At 56.2% G+C, this 19,817-nt stretch overlaps 1 protein-coding gene across 6 annotated transcripts in view; it reads right to left on the bottom strand.

Annotated features, from left to right (window-relative positions):
• FUBP3 (far upstream element binding protein 3) overlaps nucleotides 1-19,817 on the bottom strand; it is a 50,915-nt gene that overhangs the window by 5,425 nt on the left and 25,673 nt on the right. For 5 of the 6 annotated variants that reach the window (XM_040482648.1, XM_040482647.1, XM_040482652.1 and 2 more), the window contains 13 exons: nucleotides 18,512-18,561; nucleotides 18,050-18,121; nucleotides 16,780-16,837; nucleotides 14,435-14,597; nucleotides 13,192-13,290; nucleotides 10,131-10,256; nucleotides 8,988-9,090; nucleotides 8,038-8,138; nucleotides 5,809-5,950; nucleotides 2,057-2,217; nucleotides 1,199-1,272; nucleotides 856-936; nucleotides 605-681 (listed from right to left, as the gene is read on the bottom strand). In XM_040482648.1, the coding sequence (XP_040338582.1) occupies nucleotides 605-681; nucleotides 856-936; nucleotides 1,199-1,272; nucleotides 2,057-2,217; nucleotides 5,809-5,950; nucleotides 8,038-8,138; nucleotides 8,988-9,090; nucleotides 10,131-10,256; nucleotides 13,192-13,290; nucleotides 14,435-14,597; nucleotides 16,780-16,837; nucleotides 18,050-18,121; nucleotides 18,512-18,561 (1,307 nt within the window). The remainder of the gene's footprint in view (nucleotides 1-604; nucleotides 682-855; nucleotides 937-1,198; nucleotides 1,273-2,056; nucleotides 2,218-5,808; nucleotides 5,951-8,037; nucleotides 8,139-8,987; nucleotides 9,091-10,130; nucleotides 10,257-13,191; nucleotides 13,291-14,434; nucleotides 14,598-16,779; nucleotides 16,838-18,049; nucleotides 18,122-18,511; nucleotides 18,562-19,817) is intronic. The other variant, XM_040482651.1, reaches the window with a different exon arrangement.

Below are 19,817 nucleotides of genomic sequence, written 5' to 3'. Positions count from 1 at the left end.
GCAGACAGACCACAGGACCCTTTCCAAACACAGGCGGCCGCTTCAGAGGGCCCCACATCTGAAGGTGAGCTTTCTGTCCCGTTCTTGTTTTCGAAGGCTGTACCAGCAAGAAAGCTCCAGAGCGACTCATGAGGCCACGTGGGGGCCGGAGGGCAGGCTGCGGGGACCCTTCTCTTACACTCAGCTGTCGGGAGAGGCGTCACCCGGCACAGCTCATCCTCCGGCAAATCCAGGAGGTAGAAAGAACAGCCTAAGACGGCGCTGGAGACAAGGAGGGGAGACGGTCACCGTGGGAGCCACCGTGGGGAGCGGGCGGGGAGCCCCGAAAGCGGGCACGGCCTGGGGGAGAAAGGAGGGCCTTCCTGCCCCGGAGGTGGGAGCAGAGCGGACAGGAGTGCGGCCCTGAGAGGGACAGAGAGAAGGGAAGGGCAGCCCTGAGAGGTGGACGGGAGGGAGCCAGCCGCTCAGCCGGGCAGCCGCTGCGACCCACACGCACCCTGTCTCCGCAGGGCCTGCCGGCGGCTCCCCAGCCCGCGTGTCAGACACAGCAGCCCCTCGGCCTCCGCGCGGCGCGCACGGTCCCGCCTCCTCCCGAGTCACTTACTTGGGACCTGCTGGGTGGGCTGTTGCCACGCCTGGTAGGTGCTGCCCCATCCCTGGGTCAGGAAGGCCGGAGGACCGCTGGGAAGACGAGAGGGTCATTCGTCCCAGAGCAGGTCACACCCCCTCCTCCTGGCCTGAGGCCCCCTCCCGCCACGCCGGCCTCGCCCTCGCCCTTCGCCGCTCCCCCGCCCCCTACTGGCAGTGGCCGGGGCCCCAGCGCCACCCGTCCCGACGGAGCGAGAAGTCACCCACCTCACAGGGGTGCTGGGGGGGTTTCCGTTCACCTTAGCAGCGATGCTGGGGAAGCAGGCCGAGCTCCTCGGAGGAAAAGCACTGCGAGAAAGTGAAGAATAAATGAACACAGTGCCTGAGGGCCTGGGCCGGGAGGCCCTCCGCCTCCAGGAAGGCCTCCGGGAAGGCTCTCACCCCGGGACCGCTCAGCGGGCTATGAACAGGCTAGACACAGAGGGGCCAGCAGACAGGGCCAAAGGGATGGGACCTGCCCACACCCAGAACTTCCGGCTATTGGCTGGCCCTCCCTGGAAGCAGCTGGAAAGAGAGAGCCTCTCGAGGCAGAGACCGAGGTGAGACTCACTGTTGATGAGGCGCCGTGGGCGGCTGGCTGAACGGGCTCTGTCCGAAGGCTCCGGGTGCTCCCAGACTGGTCCCCTGTCATGGGCACAGAGGGAGCTCTCACTGCCTGTGGGCCGCACCTCCGCCCTCTGCCCCAGGCCCACCCCGAGGCAAACTACCGCTTTCGGGGAGACAGAGCCGAGGGAGGTCAAGACACCCTATGACGCTCACTAGCCTTGCTTCCCCACAGTGGACTTTTTCTGCAGAAACGGCTTCTGCCCCGTGGAGTGACCGATACCACACGCAGCCAACGCTGGCACCACCACAACGGCCCTAGCGTGTCACCCTGGGGGTCGGGACCAACCTGCTTGACTCTCCCGTCAATTTAGGCTGGCCCATGGCTCTTTCTGCCATTCTACGTCCCCTTTGAGGTGAGCAGTGGCCAATCTGTCCTCCATCAACACTCCCTTTCTTTATCTGCTTTGAGGCGCCTGAAACTAAAGCCAGAGTCAATGAACGCTGCCTGCAGGGCCGGCCGCCAGGGCCAGGCCCGCGGGAGTCGGGGCAGCGCCGGGGGGGAAGGCTGCTGCCCGGGCTGCTCATCTAAGCCTGTGGGGCGCACGGCTCTGGGCCTGAGCTGCTGAGCTGTGGGGGCCTCGGGGAGACCTGCCAGAGGGCTTCCTTCCTCGCCTGGCACCCCCCCCACCCCGGGCCCCGACCTTCCCCGCCCCCCGTGGCAAAGCGGGAGGGGTGGCCCTCACGGCACGCGAGGGCCGGAAAGCACAGGAAGTACGAGCTTCTGGGGGAGGACAGGTACCCGGGACATCCCAAAAGGAAACCCAGCTATCGTCACGCCAGGTAGGGAGAACCTTGTACGTACACCAACTTTCTCATCTATGAGATGTCTGGCCACCTCGATCTGCTGAGGGACGCCCCTGATGGTGAATACTCGCAGGCTGGGGTCGGTGCTGGGGGGGGGGTTCCGCTGGAGCTCCACATGCGCTCCCGACTGCTGATTTATGCTTTTGATGTTCTCACCTCCTGCGGGCAGGTGGACACAAGACACAAGGATAAGTGGCAGTGGGGGCAGAGCCGGACATTCTGGAGGATTCGGCCGTGGAGAGGAGGGAAGGGCGGGGCCCGCGCCCCAGCCCTCACCCGGGAGAGAAGTGCCCTCGGTTTACTCCGAACCGGTTCTGACGAACACCAGGGCCCTCTCGTCTGCAAAACCAGACCTGTGAGCGAAGCTGGTCTTTCCCTCCGAGCCAGGCTGAAGCAGACACCGCGGGGCGCCCGGGGCCCCTGGATGCACACGAGGGAGCTCGGCCGTCCCAGGCCCAGGGAAGGCACCCCATCCTCCTCGTACAATGGGGGCCCCCTGAGCCCCGGCGTGGGCCGCCTCGCTCCAGTTCTCCCCCCTCCACAGGGCAAACAGACGGCCTCCGGCTCCAACAATGCCTGGAGCCCACTCGGGCGTCCAACGTCCCATCTTGTCACTTCTCGGGTCCCTGCCTCCTCCGTGGGTGGGGGGTGGGGGGGGGCAGGTCTAGACAGAGAGGCAGCCGAGATGGGGGTCACAGGGGCCTGGGTGGAGCGGGGTAATGAAAATTTAGTTGGACTCTTTGAAAAACCCGTGAGAGTTCCAGTCTCTTAATGAGATTTGCGTAACAAAGGCTCCAGCAGTGTCACAATGGTGTGATTCTTCTTTAGAAATTTCACAGAACTTACAGATCAGTCCTGCTCCATTGGGGGGGTGGGGGGGGGCGCACAGAGTATGAGGAAACTTGGGAGCAGAGTTTTGCGAATGTTAGAGAAAGACAGTCTGTGGAAAATCTGGCGCAGGAGACCAGAGAGCCCCAAGTGATGAAAACCAAAGACCGAAGGCCAGTCTGTGTCGCTCCACCCGGCCCGGAGTCAAAACCAACCTCAGATGACATCTGTCATTTCATGGTAACACGTCCACCATCCTTCCTGCGCTACAACCGGCCCCCTAGCCCGCTGCTGGGGCAAGTAGACAAGGAGGGGTTCCCAAGAGCAGGCCCAGCCTGTGTCTTATCTCGTCCTCGACGGGACGCTGTGGGGCCAGGAAGCAAAGACGGGGCCGGGGTCCCACCAGGCTTCCTGAAGGCGGGCACCACAGGAAGGAAACCAGGAGGCTGATGGCCTTCGGAGAGAGGGCCTGGTGCAGATCGGCTGGTGCCGTATGTCAGTTTAGTTGAGGGTGGGCTTCAATTTAAAAGCAAATGAAAAAGCACTCCGCAGACCGACGGGTCGGGACGTGCACGTGAAGTTCTGCTACAGCTCCAGAAAAGCGTCCCTGCGTTTTCCCCCCCGAGCAAAGGGCACTGACCAACATGGAAGTCACAGCAAGCCTGCCCACAGCGGCTCCCCCGGCCCCCGGGTAGAAGCGAGCCCCTCCCAGCCCTGGAACTGCCGTCCTCCGCTCCCAGGTCGTGAATTTATTTTCTCTGCACCATGACACGTGAACAGCTTTGCCAGTCCTGGGCAAAGTGTCTCTGGGGTGCAACAAAGAGCAGAAAGAACGGGCCGAGGCCCTGAGTCCCCCCCAGACGCGGCGGGGTTCTCGGGTTCTGGAGGCAAGCGCACAAACTGCGCGTGTGTCTGAGGCCGAGCCCAGACCGGCTGTCCTCCGCCGGGCCCCGGAGCAGCGGCCCCGCAGGCCCTGATCCCGGAGGCCCGGGCGGCACGCTCGGAAGGTGAAGAGGCACCACAAAACCGCACGGGGCCGGAAGGAGTTAATTTAAGTTCACCTTCCTTCAAAATGAGGTCACCAGCTTGGCACATGGTGGCTGTCTACAGACGCATTCGGCAGCCTGTCCATTCTTCCACCTGATGGGGGGCAGAAGCGACCCACCAGCGGCCCCCCGGCTGGACGTGAAATCGTAAAGCAATTAATCAAACCTGCTAAAAGGCCCGGCTGACAAGAGCAGGGCTGGCCACACTATCTGTCACCACTGCTGTATTTATCATGGAAATCCAGCAGGGGCCCCGGGAGGCGCAGCGTCTGTCCAAGGGCTGGAGCCGGGGGGTGGGGGGGGTGGGGGAGCTGGGCCTGGTTGCCTGTGGCTCCCTCTCCTGCCTCCCTCACTCACCCTCACCACGCGCCTCTCCGAAGAAGGCGCGCCCCTCACACCCAGCCCGCGTGTGCGGTGTGCGTGGCGGGGAGAGAGACCCTGCTCGCCGAACCCTGGGTTATCGAGGCTGCTGTCGGAGCCCCGGGACACAGGATCGGTCACCGCCTTGCACTGTTGTCACTTTCGTGCGGGAGTCGCCCAGCGGGACTCTGGCGGGGACACACGACGAGGGGCCGTTTGCCCGCACCCAGGTTTCACGGACTCCGGGGAGCGGTCACAGTAAAGGCGGCGAGATTCTGCCAGTCTAGAGGAGATGCACGGTCAAACCTCGCTGACAAAACGGTTCTCAAAAGGCACAGAAACCTAGATCTGATTCTCAGCCTACGGGCACCTACTGGTTTTCATCTCGCAGCAGCCAGGCCAACGGTCCGGGGGGCGGCTCTGACTTAACACAGCATCTGGGCAGCTGACAATATCCACTGAACGCTCATCAGCACGTATCCCCTGCCGGGAAATTAAAACGAACCCACGCCGTTCCTGCCACCTCCAAAAGGTAAACAATCTAAGAGACGACGGGAGATAAACATTTGGCAAGAGCACACATACAAGCGCGTACACACTTCATGGGCAGGGCTAAGCACAGACTCCAGAAGGTGACCGAGAGGCTCAGGAGGGCGCACGAGAGCGCGCTAAGGCAGCCTCAACTCCCTGTCGAAGACGTTCTCGGATCACGCGCCGTGGATCATTAGCACGTCTCCGACAGGTCAGGGAGGGCTGGTGGTCGCGGACACTGGAGAAACCCTGGGGCGGAGCCTGTCTCTGCATCCCCCACAGGTTGTCAAACGCGCACGTGCTGCCCCCGGCGAGGCTCCCCCGAGGGCCCACGGACGGTACCCCTCACGGAGACACCTTCGCCGCCGCAGGGATGTCTGCCTGCTCTTCCCTTGCTCGCAGGGAAGGGTGGAGAGGGGCCACACCAGCCGCCAACGAGGGTTTCTTGCTAACACTCTCTACAAAGCCCAGAAACCACGATCCCGTCAGTTTTCTCTTCCCCTCCGCGGGGTGTCTGCTACTCACGGGAGACGAGCCAAAAACGTAAAACACCATCCTCCCGCGTGTCCACAGGGCCCAAGTGCCCACGCCCGCTAAGGACCGGAAGTGACACGCTTGTCGGACGGCACTCTTCACTTGAGCAACAATCTTAACCGTTCCTCTAAGTTCCTCGGAGGGAAGCGAATCGCCGATCAGTCGATCGGCAAACGCTGAGAGGCCCCTCGCGTGCAGGGCGCCTCGCCCACAACCGGCGCCTGCTCTGCTGCCGGTGGGTCTTCCCCGCTATCTGTTCACACACGGCAGCCAACGACTAGCTCTGCCCATGTTCGTGAGAAGACCCGACCCGGTCGGGTTCCCACAGAAGGCAGCGGAAGCCCCAGACCCTGCACGTTCGGTCGAGTGCGGCACACAGACCCGCCCGCACGCTCTGGAGGGACCGTACGGGACCCGTCTGCTGTCGGAGACGCCGGTGCCTCCTCCTTACCTTTGCCGATGACGAGGCCGCACTTATCCGCCGGCACGGTGTACGTTATCTCCTGGACGCCCCCGGGGGCACCCACGCTCCAGTCGCCACGGCCACGGCCTCGTCCTCTGGCCACCGCGAGGCCTCCGAAGCCATCTCTTTCCTGGGAGGGAAGCAAAGCTCGAGTGACGATTTCTGCCACTGCCACCGGGACCACTTTTCATCTCCGGGGAGGAGGTGAAGTGACGGGATGGAATCAACGCCACGCATTACAACCTGAGCACCTTTTCACGTTTCAGATTGTGAAGTGCTCTCTTAAAGCCAGAATTAACACCAATCACAGGCGCGTTCAGGGAGGACGTGTGCAGGCTAACGTGGGCGGCTACATAAACAGCCCTGAACCATCCAACTAAAACAGGCAGTCAGACATAAACTCCGGTGTCTGAGGCCCAGCGCCCCTCTGCTGGGCAGTCTTTGGGACTGGGCCCTACAGTCCAGGTATCAGGAGCCAGTTTTCTCCTCCACGCCGAGGCCGAGGGAACAAGCCACGCGGCTGGGCCCGTGGTTTGGGGGCGGAGCAGCATCTGACTCCTCACGCTGCGCCCCCAGCAGAGAGCACATCCCTCAGCCAACACCCTAGGCCAACACCCAGCAGAAGGTTCCTTTCCCTCGGGGGGCAGCCAATCTCATCGGAGGTCCTGGCCCTCTGAGTCACTCTGGAGCTGCAGCATTTAAAATCTTCTCTATCTGGTTTGGTTTTTTAACGTTTATTTTTGAGAGACAGAGAGGGAGAGAGCGAGTGAGCGAGCGAGCAAGCGGGGGAGGGGGAGAGAGGGAGACACAGAATCCAAAGCAGGCTCCAGGCTCTGAGCTGTCAGCACAGAACCCCATGCGGGGCTCGAACCCACGAACCATGAGGTCACGACCTGAGCTGAAGTCGGGCGCTTAACCGACTGAGCCAGCCAGGCGCCCCCTCATCTTCTTTATCTGTTGAGGGCAAACCTGGTCCAGCTGAGAGCTCCTTCACGGAAGGGAGAAGCTGAACAGATGTTCAACACAGCAGACAAACGTTCGGCAAGACCTGCCTCTGCTGACAAGAGTAAACTGAGCATTCACCCAGAATCTAAACCAGCAGAAAGCGGAGATGATTGGAGTGCCTTTTTCCCTGCGCTCGGCTATTACGAGTCGCAAACAGTGAGTAAACGTGGCGATTTTAGGGACAGACGTTAAATGCGTGCCCGCTCGCACACACACGCGCGTGCACGCACACACAGAGCCAACTCCCCAGCAGGTATCAGATTCTCGGAGGTGCTGCTTGTGCCTCCGCAGCTCCGGGTCCGTAGACGCTTCTCTGCTAAAAAGGATGCTGGGCTCACGGAGGGATTCTCTTCTGAGATCATCTAATCCTAAGAATCGCCCATAACTCCAGAGGAAGCCCAAGCCCCTCTCTGAGGTGTGCTGACTCGGGGAGTCTGGGGAGGGGGCTATAAACCCGTAACTTCAGCACGGACGCTTGACGGCTTGGGGGACCCCGTGGGCGGCGCGGCCCGACGCGCACCCCTCGGTCTACGGGGGAGAGGACGCGGCCCAGGGAGATGCGGGGACCGGTCCCAGCTCGCACGGCTCACAGCAGAGCTGGGGCTGTGGTGTCCGATCCCATGCTTCTCTCTTCGGCTCTAGGTGTTTTGAAATTTCCCTCAGGGGACACGCCGACCGACCCAGCTCGGCCACAGCGACTCCCAGGGCACTTCACAACCGGGGTGCGGGTGGAGATGTTAACGGCGTCACACACGCCTGCTCACGTCCCCGAGACAGAGATGTGTGCGGAATCCAGGGCCTGAAGGCAGCCCGAAGACCTGGGGGGTCCTGAAGTGCTTTCTGAAGCAAAGATGGGAGTTCGCCGAATAGTCCTGTGCCCAGTGCACCCGATGGCTGGAAACCTGGCGACCTGCACTGTACTTCTCGAGATAGTTCCCACAGCCAGGAACTTACCGAATGAACAAAAGCTAGATCCTGGGACAATAAAGTCAGGAGGGCGAGAAGCTAGCACCAAAAAAACGGGAAGGCAGGAAACGGGCAGAGGCAGAGAGGCCGCTGGCTGTGCCCCCAGAGGCAGGCAACCGACAAGAGACCTGGGTTCCAGAATGTGACCGAGAGGGCACGACTGCTCTGTGGTGCCGTCCCGAGACCCTGGGTGGCACTATCAGCTTTTGCAGGGGACATGTCCCAACTCGAGAGAGCCGGACTCACCTGGGCTGTAAGAATAAGCTCATTGATGACGTGTGCTGCGTGCTGACACCGATCTGGGGGCCCCATGACTTGTGCGGCTCTCTCCGGACTAACACCATCGTCTGCCGAACAAAGGGAGAGACTGGGTTAGAAAAAGCCCAACTGTAACTTGGAAACAAAGGTCAGTCTGACTTGCGATCGATATTCCTACCAGATGCGCAGAGAAACGTATGCGTCTACCTCTTTTTACACCGTCTATGCCAACAGTCACTTGTCAAGCAATTCTAGCCATTTTATTATTATTTTTAATCTTTTTATTTATTTGTGACAGCGAGTGGGGGTGGGGCAGAGAGAGGGAGGGAGATGAGAATCTGAAGCAGGCTCTGTGCTGTCAGTGCAAAGCCCAATACGGGGCTCGAACCCACAAACCGTGAGATCATGACCAGAGCCGAAGTTGGACACTCAACGGACTGAGCCACCCAGGCGCCCCAAGCTATAGCCATTTTAAAAAGATCTCATTACAGAAACAAAAAGCAATTAACGCGAAAGGAAGCAGGGTTGAGGTATGGCAATGTTTCCAAAAATCAGCACACTGCAATGTTTTCCCATCTTCAGGGAAATGAAGACAATGTAAATAATTTTGCTCCTGAAGGCAAATCTATAACATTTAAGGAACTGTCTGTCCTTCGTTTTAAGATATTAGTCCTTTTTCAAATGGTTTTACCTTTAAATGATGAAGTCAAAATAACAGATTTTTTTTTTTTTTTTTTTTGAAGGCTTTACTTGACCAAATGGAAAGTTGGAAACACCATGAGGGCCCAGAGAAAGCTGGACTGGTATTTTGGTAATAGAATAGGGGAGGGGGGCACGGACAGAACACACACATGAGCTAAGTACAGAGTCCTTGTCTCGTTAAGCGCGTTTATAATGCTTCGCGGCACTAAGGGTTTTTGAGAGTCATCAAAACCAACCTGGCTTGAACTGAATCCTCACCCCGGCATCATTCTGAATCTTTTTGATCATCTCCCCATTTCTTCCTATTACAATCCCAACAGCAAACCTCGGCACAGACACCTGAGAGCACAGGGAAACAGAACCTGATCAGCGCTGTCTGCAAATCGGTTGTTTCTTAAAGGGTACATTAAGAAAGGAAAAAAGACAAAGAAAAGAAAGAACAGACAACTTGATTTTGACTGTAGTGCCTTCCTGGAAATGATATAATGCACCACGTTTCTCCCTCTTAGGAAAAGGAAAAATACCATGGTTGACGATGGCATTCCTGCCTCTTAAGCATATTCGATCGAAATAGTCACAAAAATGAAGCAAAGCAAGATAAACCTTATCAAAAAACAGGTTAAAAATGGCAACCTTATCTTCCCAATTCTCTGAAATAAGCACAAATGTACCGTGCACAATGATTATACTAACGGTCCGTGAAACGTTTTCCCCGCCCTTCATTCTTTTGTCCGGTGAAATATACAGAACACAGTCTTTATCATCGTAACCATTCATAAGTATACAGTTCAGCGGCATTAAACACTTGCAACGTTACGCACCCATCACCGGTCTCTATATCCCCCAAACCTTTTCATCGCTGGCCCCCAGAACACCGTATTCTATTGAATGGAGACTCCTTCCGTCAGCCCTGGTCACCTCTCCTCTCCATTCTGTCTCTATGCACTCGCCCATTCTAGGCACCTCGCGTAAGCGGAATCACACGGTATTCATCCTTTTGTATCTGGCTTATCCTACTAAGCATGACGTTTGCAAGGTCCACCCACGGGGCTGCGGATCTCAAGATTTCATTCGAAAGGAAAGCTTTTCATCCCGTTCTTCCAAGCCAGGCTTCCAAGTCTGATACATCACGACGCAGAGCACTGAGAAAATCTGGGCTCTGGTCCTCACCTGGGCAGCAGGAAAACCTCACAACCCAGAGGAATGGCCCATTTCCCTGCAATGCAGGACGGCTGCTATGCCCCCCACCGCCTGGCTCCTCCCCCTACGGCTGGGTCCTTCCTCACACCCGCCCCGGCTGCCAAGATGAGATCAAAGCGTGGCCTACGATCTGAAAGCTGGGCCCAAAGCTAGGCCCGTCTGCCTGGGAACTAACTAACCAGCCCGCCGGGCAAGCATACCTCTATGCTGCCTCCTCCCACACGGGCGCTGAAGTCACCGCGGACGCCTCGGAAGTCAGCTTGGTCCTTCTCCCGGATGATCTCCAACACCATTTCTCTTGCTTGCTGCGTGAACACAGAGCAAAGGCATTACGGAAAACAAAACCCTAAGGAAAGACACGACACCAGGGGAAATTTCGAGATCAGACCCTGTTAAGTTGGGCTGAAAGACTCAGAAGGCGCTTGGCCGTGGGACAGCTCCCTTCTTGCATTACAACACGAGACAGGGGAAGGCTAGTGAGGGTCACACCGATCAGATCGTAGGTGATGTGTTCCTTACGTTGCCCAAGATATCCACACGGACCAGGGCCCACCCTCTTTTAAGCCACAGTCGGATCAGCACATTTGTGCTGGGTCAGAGCTTAAGACGGCCCTGAGGCATTTTGGCACACTGTCTCTTTCGGAGAGCTCTGTGGGCAGGTTCCACGGAAGAGAAGACATTACAAGGCACCCCATCACAGAGGAGCAGCAGGGACATAAAGGGAAAAGGCCAGCCCAAGGAGCCCGGAAAGACCTTCTAGTACCCAGAGATCAAATACCCCAAATACCCCAAATACAGGCCAAGACTGCCTCCCAGGCCTGGCAATCCTGGGGGCACGTCCTTCCTCTCCCCACAAACGCACCGAAGCCCAGCCGGCCGGCCCACACCAGTCCCAGCCCCACCGGAATCTGCCCTAAGCACCAGCCGTGCAGAACAGCTCAAGGTCATTGGGAGCCCACACTGCACCCTGGTTCTGGTAAACCCAAACCAAACCAAAAAGTCCCCAAATAGCGATTAAAGTCTTCTGACATTTGGAGAAATCGGGAGTACGGACAGGCTGTAAGAGGATGTTAGGGGACTGCTGTTACTTTCTTAGGCCTGGTTTTGCGGAAGTTAGTTCTCAGGAGAGACATGTTGCAGGATCTACGGGCGGACAGTTTTGACGCCTGCCACTAACTTACAACTGGCGAGGAGGACGTAAGTGAATAAATAACACACACACACGCACAGACACAAGTGTGGTAAAATGACAGGCAGGATGGGGCTACACAGGTGCTCACTCTTCTCTCTTTTCAACGTGTCTGTAAGCTTGAAGTTTCTCATGATAAAAGGTTGGGGAGGATATGGGGCGCCTGGGTGGCTCAGTCGCTTAAGTGTCCGACTTCGACTCAGGTCACGATCTTGAGGTCTGTGAGTTCGAGCCCCGCCTTGGGCTCTGGCCCGACAGCTCAGAGCCTGGAGCCTGCTTCGGATTCTGTGTCTCCCCCTCTCTCTGCCCCTCCCCCACTCACACTCCATCTCTCAAAAATAAATAAGAACATTAAAAAAAAATTTTTTTTAAAGTTGGGGACAGAGAGAAAACAAATGAACAATAATTTATACTAAATATAGCAAACAGACAATTTTCAAATAAAAAAATACTGAAAACCTGTTGTAGTTATTTTCCTGCAAATTTCTGAAGCGTTAACAAAATAAGCTCTTTGCTCTGGTATTCTTTTCATAAAAGAACCAGAAGTTCCAACAGAGAAGGCAAGCCCACCTGCAAGCAACTGAAGAGGTGAAAAGCCCTGGGAGGAAAGGCCCCTGGGGGACCTGGGCCCACCTGAAGGGTGGAAAGGGCTGTGTCCCTGACTGCAGCCCACAGAAAGAGACCGTTTTAATCACTGGCCCTCAATCCTGTTTTAAAACCATTATTTTACAGGGGCTCCTGAGTGGCTCGGTCGGTTAAGCAACCGACGTCAGCTCAGGTCACGATCCATGGTTTGTGGGTTCAAGCCCTGCATCACGCTCTCTGCTGTCAGCACAGACCCCGCTTCAGATCCTCTGTCTCCCTCTCTCTCTGCCCCTCCCCTACTCGCGCACACACTCAGGCTCTCTCAAAGATAAATAGGTGAAGGGGATTAAGAGACATGAACTTGCAGTTATGAAATAAGTAAGTCACGGAGTTGAGTAGTACAGCATAGGGGGTCCAGTCGATAATGCTGTAATAACCCTGTATGGTGACGGTTATGGACGGTAAGCACACTTCTATCACAATGTCTACAATTTCACAATATGTTGAGTCGCTATGTTGTACCCCTGAAACTGACATGGTATCGTGGGTCAACTACAATAAATACGTAAATAAACACGCACACACGTACGTATAATGCTGGGGAGGGGAGGGGAGAGTCGGGGGGGGGGGGATATTTTGCCAGAGACTGGTAATATCCACTGGATCAAAGCGCCAAGACTCCGACAGAGGAACAGCTGTTGCTGACAGACCAGCTCGCAAGGTGCGTCACCCAGGAGCTCCTCTAAGTGCAGCAAAGGCGAGGCACGCTGCAGCGGGCAGGAAAAGAACCTTCGCATCACACGGGAACAGCCATGTCCCCACGCCCGCAGCCCACTCGCATCCCTGCCGACAGCAAGAGGTGGACGGTGGAGCCACCCCTTCAGCTCAGGTCATGACGGTTTCCAGCTAAGCCCCTCCCTGCTTTTGGAAACGGGCTGCCCTCTGTGGCTAGGAGCTCAGGGCACAGGACACTTGCTACGAGGACACACACGTGCCCGTGGGGTGCTCACCTCCTGCCTGAGCTGGAGGCCTTGCAAAAACGGGCCGAGAGAGAACAAGCGAGGAAGAGCCAAACAGAGCCGGCACCCGAGGGGACCCACAGGCCACCACGTGGAAAACTGCATCCGATCAGTGCAACAAAACCATCTTCGTTTATGGGTAAGTCACCCATAACACAGCCACCATCCTCATGGGGCCCTTGGGCTCTCAAAATATGGCCAGTGTAAATGAGGAGCTCAATCATTGAATCCGAGTTCATTTAAATGGCTGCCTGTGGCCAGTGGCTCTGGTGTAGGCAGTACAACCCCCGAGCCCTTCCACCATCACACCTGGTTTGGGACGACGGCTGACCTTAAATAAGGGACCATCCAGTTTTCGAACTTCCCGAATGATGTAAAAGCCCTACACATCCTACCAGGTGATACCCCCACACCCGGGGCCTGCCCGATTCATGGTGTCTTTCCTACCTGTACTTTGAACGGGTCCCCGGTGATGCGGAGAGGCTTGTCTGCTCCCGTAGGCAATGGGCCGTCCTGGATCATGACCATTTTCACACCGGTCCGCTCCTGTGGGGGCAGCACGCGGTATGGCCCTCACCGCCACGAAGGAGAACGCAGTGCCGCATGAGAAGCAGGGCTGGGCCACGTCCCACCCACCACGAGGCGCTGTCCCCCGAGGATGCCGGCATACAGGCCATGCCAGAGAGCCTCCAAGTGTGAGACGGAAAACCAGTTCCCCCAACCCTTTTCCTTTCCTGGTCCCCAGAAGATCCCAGTTTAGTGAGCAATTTTTATGTAGTGCCCAGCGCGGACATCCTCTCGCTGGGGCTGGTGCACAGCTCTGAGAAGTGGGTGCGACCGTTTCTCTCGTTCACTGCTGGACGGGCTCTGACAGCAAGTTGCCGGGGCTTCCAGAGCGGGAGGGAGGGAGCAACAGGCGGGTTCCGGCTTCCAGGGCTCTGGAGCCCACGCACAAGCGTGTCACCTGTCCGGGGCCTGGGCCACGAGAGGGCACCCACGGCGGACCAGGACCCCTGACCTGCCACTTCGAAAGCCCAAAAGTTCGGAAATAAAAGTCTGCTCCTAACTCATTTGGCAGCAAAGCCAGCCTGAGGTCACGGAAGCCTATTTCTAGACCCTTCCCTCACTGAGCGTGACCGTCATTGTGTTTGGCTATGGAAACAGGCATCGGATTACAGGGTGCGGTCCCGGAACTTGCCTGGGCTGTTCAATTCCGAAACACATTTGGCTCCCCAGGTCTCTGATGGGGGATTCTGGAACAGAAGCAGCTAACATCCACAGAGCATCTGCTCAGTAGCAGGCTCTGGGCTGGGGTCACGAGTATTATTTCAGCTTCTTGACAACAGTGAGGCAGGCACTTCCCCGCCTTTACGGACGAGGACTCCCGAGTCCTCGAGATATACAGAAACGTGTTTAAGATCACACAGGTAACGAGGGGGCGTACGGCTGGCTAAGAGCCCCAGCTCTGGACACAGTCTTTTCATCTGAGATGTGGTCATTTGGTGGTAAAATCCTAGCAGAGCGTCACTGCCCCAAGGCCGTGGTTAAGTTCGGGGGGCGGGGCGGGGGAGCTGCAGGACTCGGCATCACAGCGGGCCTCAGGCCTGGCCAGGGTAAATGTTCAGAGAAGCATCTGTCCGGCGATGCTGGAAGGTCTGTTTAAGCGCCGCTGTGCTAAGGGCTCACCTACCTGCAGCTGCTTTATTGTTTCCCCTCCTTTGCCGATGACCAGACCCACTTTAGACGCGGGGATAAGAATTTCCTGGATGGTGCTATTGCCGTCTATGTCGTTATGAAAGCCAGGTCCATTCCGACAGCGATCCACAATCTGCCCCAGGAGCCGTTTGGCTTGTCTTTGGGCGGGAAGAGAATCACAAGAGAAGGAGCATTAAATGAATGCGCTAGGCACCCACGAAGGGGAAACAGCACCGGGGGGAAGAACACGAAGGAGTCAAGGCAGCCCTCCATCCAGCTCCAGCTCCTGCCCCCACAACCCGGGAGGTCTCTGCCATCCGCCACGCTACTGGGCTAGAATTTAAAAGCGACCCACACCACACGCCAGTGTTCCAACACAGCCCCTTCCAGCCTGCCCTCTGCTCGTGCTGCTGTCTGGCATTCACTTCACACACGTGTCTCGTCTCCTATCAGAAATGTCAGCCGCTATGGGGGCAGAGACCACCTTTGCTCCCTCTGGTCCCCAGTCCGGCATGACGCTTCCCCCAGAGTAGACACTCAGGATGACAACTGGTTAAATATGGGCAGGAGAGAGCAGCGAGAGACGAGACGGGAGGAAAGAAAGCAAGGGTTAGTAATCACCATCCGAATTCCCAGACTCCAAAGGTCTTCTCCCTAACCAACCTGCTCTACGACTCTTTTTTTTTAATCTTTATTTATTTTTGAGAGAGAGAGTGTGAGTGGGGGAGGGGCAGAGACAGAGGGAGAGACAGAATCGGAAGCAGGCTCCAGGATCCGAGCCGTCAGCACAGAGCCCGACGCGGTGCCCGAACCCATGAACCATAAGATCGTGACCCGAGCCGAAGTCGGATGCTCAACCGACTGAGCCCCCCAGGCGCCCCATCTACGACTTTTGAGCAAAGGCTGTGAACCACCAGTTTGGTCTCGAGGGGTGGGAGAGGGAGGAGGCAGGACGCTGGTGCGGCTGTAGGGTGACAAACACCTGCTCTGAGCTTTTCCGGCTGGATTTTCAGGACCCTGCTTTTCCCTGCGATGCTGTCTGGTGCCGGTTGATCTGGAGGCGGGGGAGGGAAACCGCAGTGTTCAACCAGTACCACCCAACCCACCGAGGCCACCTGATGGGGCAACTGCCTTTTCTGCACCAGAATCTCCCCTGGCTGGCTTTTGTTTTGTTTTCACTGTTTAGTCTTTAAAACACCACGTACAACCTATTTTTTGGTTCCTCCAATAGGGAAGAATTCAGCTACTACACAGGCTGGCTGTACTGTCCTGAAGTTACAATCCTGTTACCCCGAAGGCCTGGGGAGAAGAGACGCAGAACGGTTAGAAGAGTAGGTGGGAAACAGATGTTGCCTCTGGGAGTCCTGAGCCTCTGTGTGCAGAATCGGCCTGCGGGTCTTCTCAGCTTAGCGGCTTTTTAGTATTTTGCTAGTGTGCTAAATTAACCTGTGTTGGAAGAAAAATGCCGTGACTCCAGCAAAACCATCCCGCGTGCCCTAGAATGCACACCTGCCGGCAATCTTTATTCTGGTTCACTGCTTGCAATGCGACGGCAGAACAAGAGAATTTAAACTCATCTGGACTCCCGGAGAAATGGAGACGATGAAACAGCCCTGTCTTTTGAGCCAGACATAATCTCGGCACCCCTGTCCCCAAGTGCGACGCTACTCAGTGGATCGAAAGAGGGAAGCGAGCGGACTGGAAGTTAGTACCTCCCTGTCCCCTAGGAGGCTGTCGGATCGACGAGGCCTGCATCTGATACGAGGCTCGGAGCTCGGGTGGCCCAGGGGCGGCAAGCGACGTCAGGTGGTTGCCAGGGCCCCGAAAGCCAAGATGCCCTCTGATCAGTCCATACAGCCCCCCGAGTGGAGCCACGGCCACCGAGAGTCAATTCGTTTGGTTCGCAAGTGTCAGAAGGGCAGGGGGACCGGCCCAGGCAAAAGACCTGGTGCCGGCACGTCCCCCTGGTTCCCGAAGTGACGGGCTCACGAACGCAGACCTGCTCGGGCAAAGGAGATAGCGCCAAGGAAGAAGAAGGCTGACTAGAGCATTCGGGTGGGGTGAGCGCACGCTCTTAAGGGACCTGGTGTAGGAAGGAGATGTTAGGACAGCCGCCAGAAACTCTGTGGAATTGGACTGAAACGCGCTACCGCGTGCGTTCAACAGGAAACTCCCCTGGCGTGGCAGCCTCCCGGACCCTTCTCCGCAGGAGCTCCTGCTGTCGTGGCCGGGCCGCGGCACAGATCCACCGTGCTCAGTGACAGTTTTGCCCTTCCGTTTCTCCCCACGTGGGGAAGGAAGAAGAAGAGTACAAGGAAAAAGTAAATAAAATAAACTTACTCAATACTTTCTGGGGTTCCGGTAAGTACACAGGGCCTCTCTGGAATCCCAGAACTCTCTATAAGAAGAACCAAGAAGAGGAGGTGTGTTGGTGGGCGCCAGGCCGCTGTGCGCCTTTGCCCCACGTACAGACTGCCTCTCTGGGCTGGCTCCTACGCCGGCCCCACAGAAGCCCGGGTCCCAGAAAAAGACGGTCTGCTTCCACCCGCGGGCAGAACAGTAAGCTGGGAGTGCCACCCTAGGTTCTCAAAGTCGAAACAAGTTCTGCAGGGGAAGTGGGAGGACACGGCAGAGGTGGCCGAGTGGGCCCTAATGACCAGTCCTGCTTCATTTCGGACCCGTCTCTGTGCCAAGGAGGGCCTGAGCCCTGTAACCCGCTCTTCCTCAGTTTCTCCGCTCGCAGAGCGGCTTCAGGTCGCCTGTTCCCAAGCGGCCCGGTGGCTCCCTAGCGAGGGATTTAACGGTCTGCACCTCCGGATGATCTCACCGCGACTGCAAGGCTACCCTGAGACGTCGGGGGCATCTCCGTGGAACTAGTTCCGGGCCATGTGACCACACAGGAAAAGCTTGCTTTGCAACACCACACAATGCTTTACTTTATTCCTAAAAAAAAGCTGCCTCTCAAAATTCTCACTCGAAAAAAAAAAAAAAAGGACAACTAACACCAATTGCTGCCCTCAAGACACTGTAATGTGTATCTTTTCAGTGGATAACACCTTCTCTAGCGCACTGTCCTCCTCCAAAGCCCCTCCTCCACTATGGAAAGAGAACAAATGCAAATTCGTCGTTAGACCTATTAATAAAAATGCTTCTTCCGCAACCTGTCTCTCTCCATGTCGCATGGTCGAAATGGACCCAGCTGGGGAGGGTCCTGGACTGCGTTTAACACATGCTCATTTAGCCAGAACCCCCAGCTGGCCAGGGCGGTCCCACTGCAGGGAAGCTGGTGGGCAGACCCCAGGAGTGATCCCAGAGCCCCAGCACTCTTCCGGGCCCCGCCGTCTGGCGTAACATCCTGGTGCAGAAAACAGAGATCCTAGGGCAGCAGGCGTCTGGCAGGGGCCACGAGGAGCCACGGAACTGCGGAGGGCCTCGTGTCTGGGCCTGCTTTTGCCCTGGTTTTTCTGGTTCTCATCTGGGAAGACAGCAATCCCATATACTTACCCAGGCCCCCAGACTTCTAAGTAACGAGCAAAGGTAATGAATCTGGGAAACTTGGCAAAACACTGATTTCTACCAAACTGAGATCTACGAAAAAAAGAAGCCTTACCTGAAGCAATCTGAATTTTGCAACCAGATTCTGCTTGAATCCGTGAAATCTGCTCACCTCCCCTGCCGATAACTGAAACAAATTGAACAAGGTCAGAACGTGCCCCCCCCCCACCCCGTTCCATCTTTAGCCATGCATGAATGACTTAATTAACTCAGCAAACATTTACACTCGGCTCGCAGCACTACAAATCAGGGTGGCCTTGGTGAGCCCATGGAAAAAAATCACAGGTGAAACACAGCAGACAAATACAGGGTACTCCAGCTGAACTGTAGAGAGGGGTGCGGTGGGGAGGAGGACAGGGGTGGGGGTGGGAAGGGAGGGACCCACGAATCTCTCTCAGCCTGGAGAGAGACCCACAGCACTTCGGGGCTCTGGGGGACACACTGTGCAAAGCATTCTACCACAGTGACAGTCACACCGCAAGGTTAATCAGGGCAAGTAGGTAATGCGGATACTTACTAAATCCAACCATTTTATCAGGCACTTTGAATTCTTCTGTTATTACTGCCCTAAAAACAAAGAACATTTTGGAAAAACATATAGAATAAAGAAATTCACAGCCATTTTAGGTTTTCCCCAAATTTCCCGTACGGGCAATGCCGGAAGATAGAGACTTAAAATGAACCGTGCCGACTGGGCCACCAAGGCCACAGCCCTCGAGAAAAGAGCGCCGTCTGATGGACCCTCTCCGGTCAATCACTTCTCGAAAAGACCCAAGCCTCCTCTCTCCTTGTGTCAGAGGAAGAAACCGCTGATTTTTCACGAAACCGTCAACTCTCCTAACAACTGCCTTTTCTTCTCAGTATTGCCTAACACTCAAAACATTCTTTGGGGCTTGCGGAGTGAGTTTAGCTTTCTCTTCTGGTCTCCTCTCTGGATACAGATATTCAACATCTCTTCAACATTCCCCGTTTCCCAATCTTTTTCTTGTTTTCTGGCCTCCCTCTAATTTATCTGATGTTTAGGGTGAGATACTCCCAATGGAACCAGCATCCAACAGAGGCCTAATCAGTGCTGACCAGGACGGAATAATCGGGTACTTCCGTTAAACGCTATCCTGTCCTTTACGTGTTGGGCTGTTTTTCACTTTTTTTTTTTTTTTAAACAACTACTGTGCTGGTTCTTTCAAACAAACCTTCCGATTTGCCATATAGTGTATTGCGGACAATATCCAATTTGCCCGACGCCCCAGAAAGCAATCAAATCTAAACATTTACCTTAGGAGGATGCTAAATGCAAGTAGTTTAAAAAGAAAAAAGGGTAATAAGCATTTTTAAACATCTCTCGCACAGCTGGATTTTTACCCATCACGGAAAGGATCGAATAAAACGCACGTTTTTAGGGCAAGTGTGGCACTTGGAAGGAACTCAATAGCGTAAGTATCACTTGCCAGCGTGTCAGTCTGATGAGACCTAACAGCCTTCGCCTCCCAGAGCTCACCTCACCCGGTTTATACATGTACAGGGATCCTCTCTGGCTCTTGGGGTACTTACTGGAGCTCAGCCCGAAATCAGGCAATTCCAGCTTCCTAAATCAGTAAACCGCGGACAAAAACGCCAAGCCTCGGCGGGCCCAACACATCCGGAAAGAGGCGCGGGGTCCCCGTGGGAAGGGTTTCCTGGCTGGGGTGGAGGGTGACGGTGCTCCCATACGTGCAGCCACGAGACTGCGGCTCGTGTGCATGGCACCTGCTGTCTATTCCCAACAGGGGTTACTGGGGAATTTACCGACGGGATTCAACGCTATCGTAATACAAATTGTTGCA

The sequence above is a fragment of the Herpailurus yagouaroundi genome, unplaced genomic scaffold (genome assembly GCF_014898765.1).
Source record: "Herpailurus yagouaroundi ecotype Mexico unplaced genomic scaffold, PumYag 160, whole genome shotgun sequence".
In the NCBI taxonomy this organism is placed as follows: Eukaryota; Metazoa; Chordata; class Mammalia; order Carnivora; family Felidae; genus Herpailurus; species Herpailurus yagouaroundi.
This window is presented reverse-complemented; position numbering and strand designations above follow the sequence as displayed.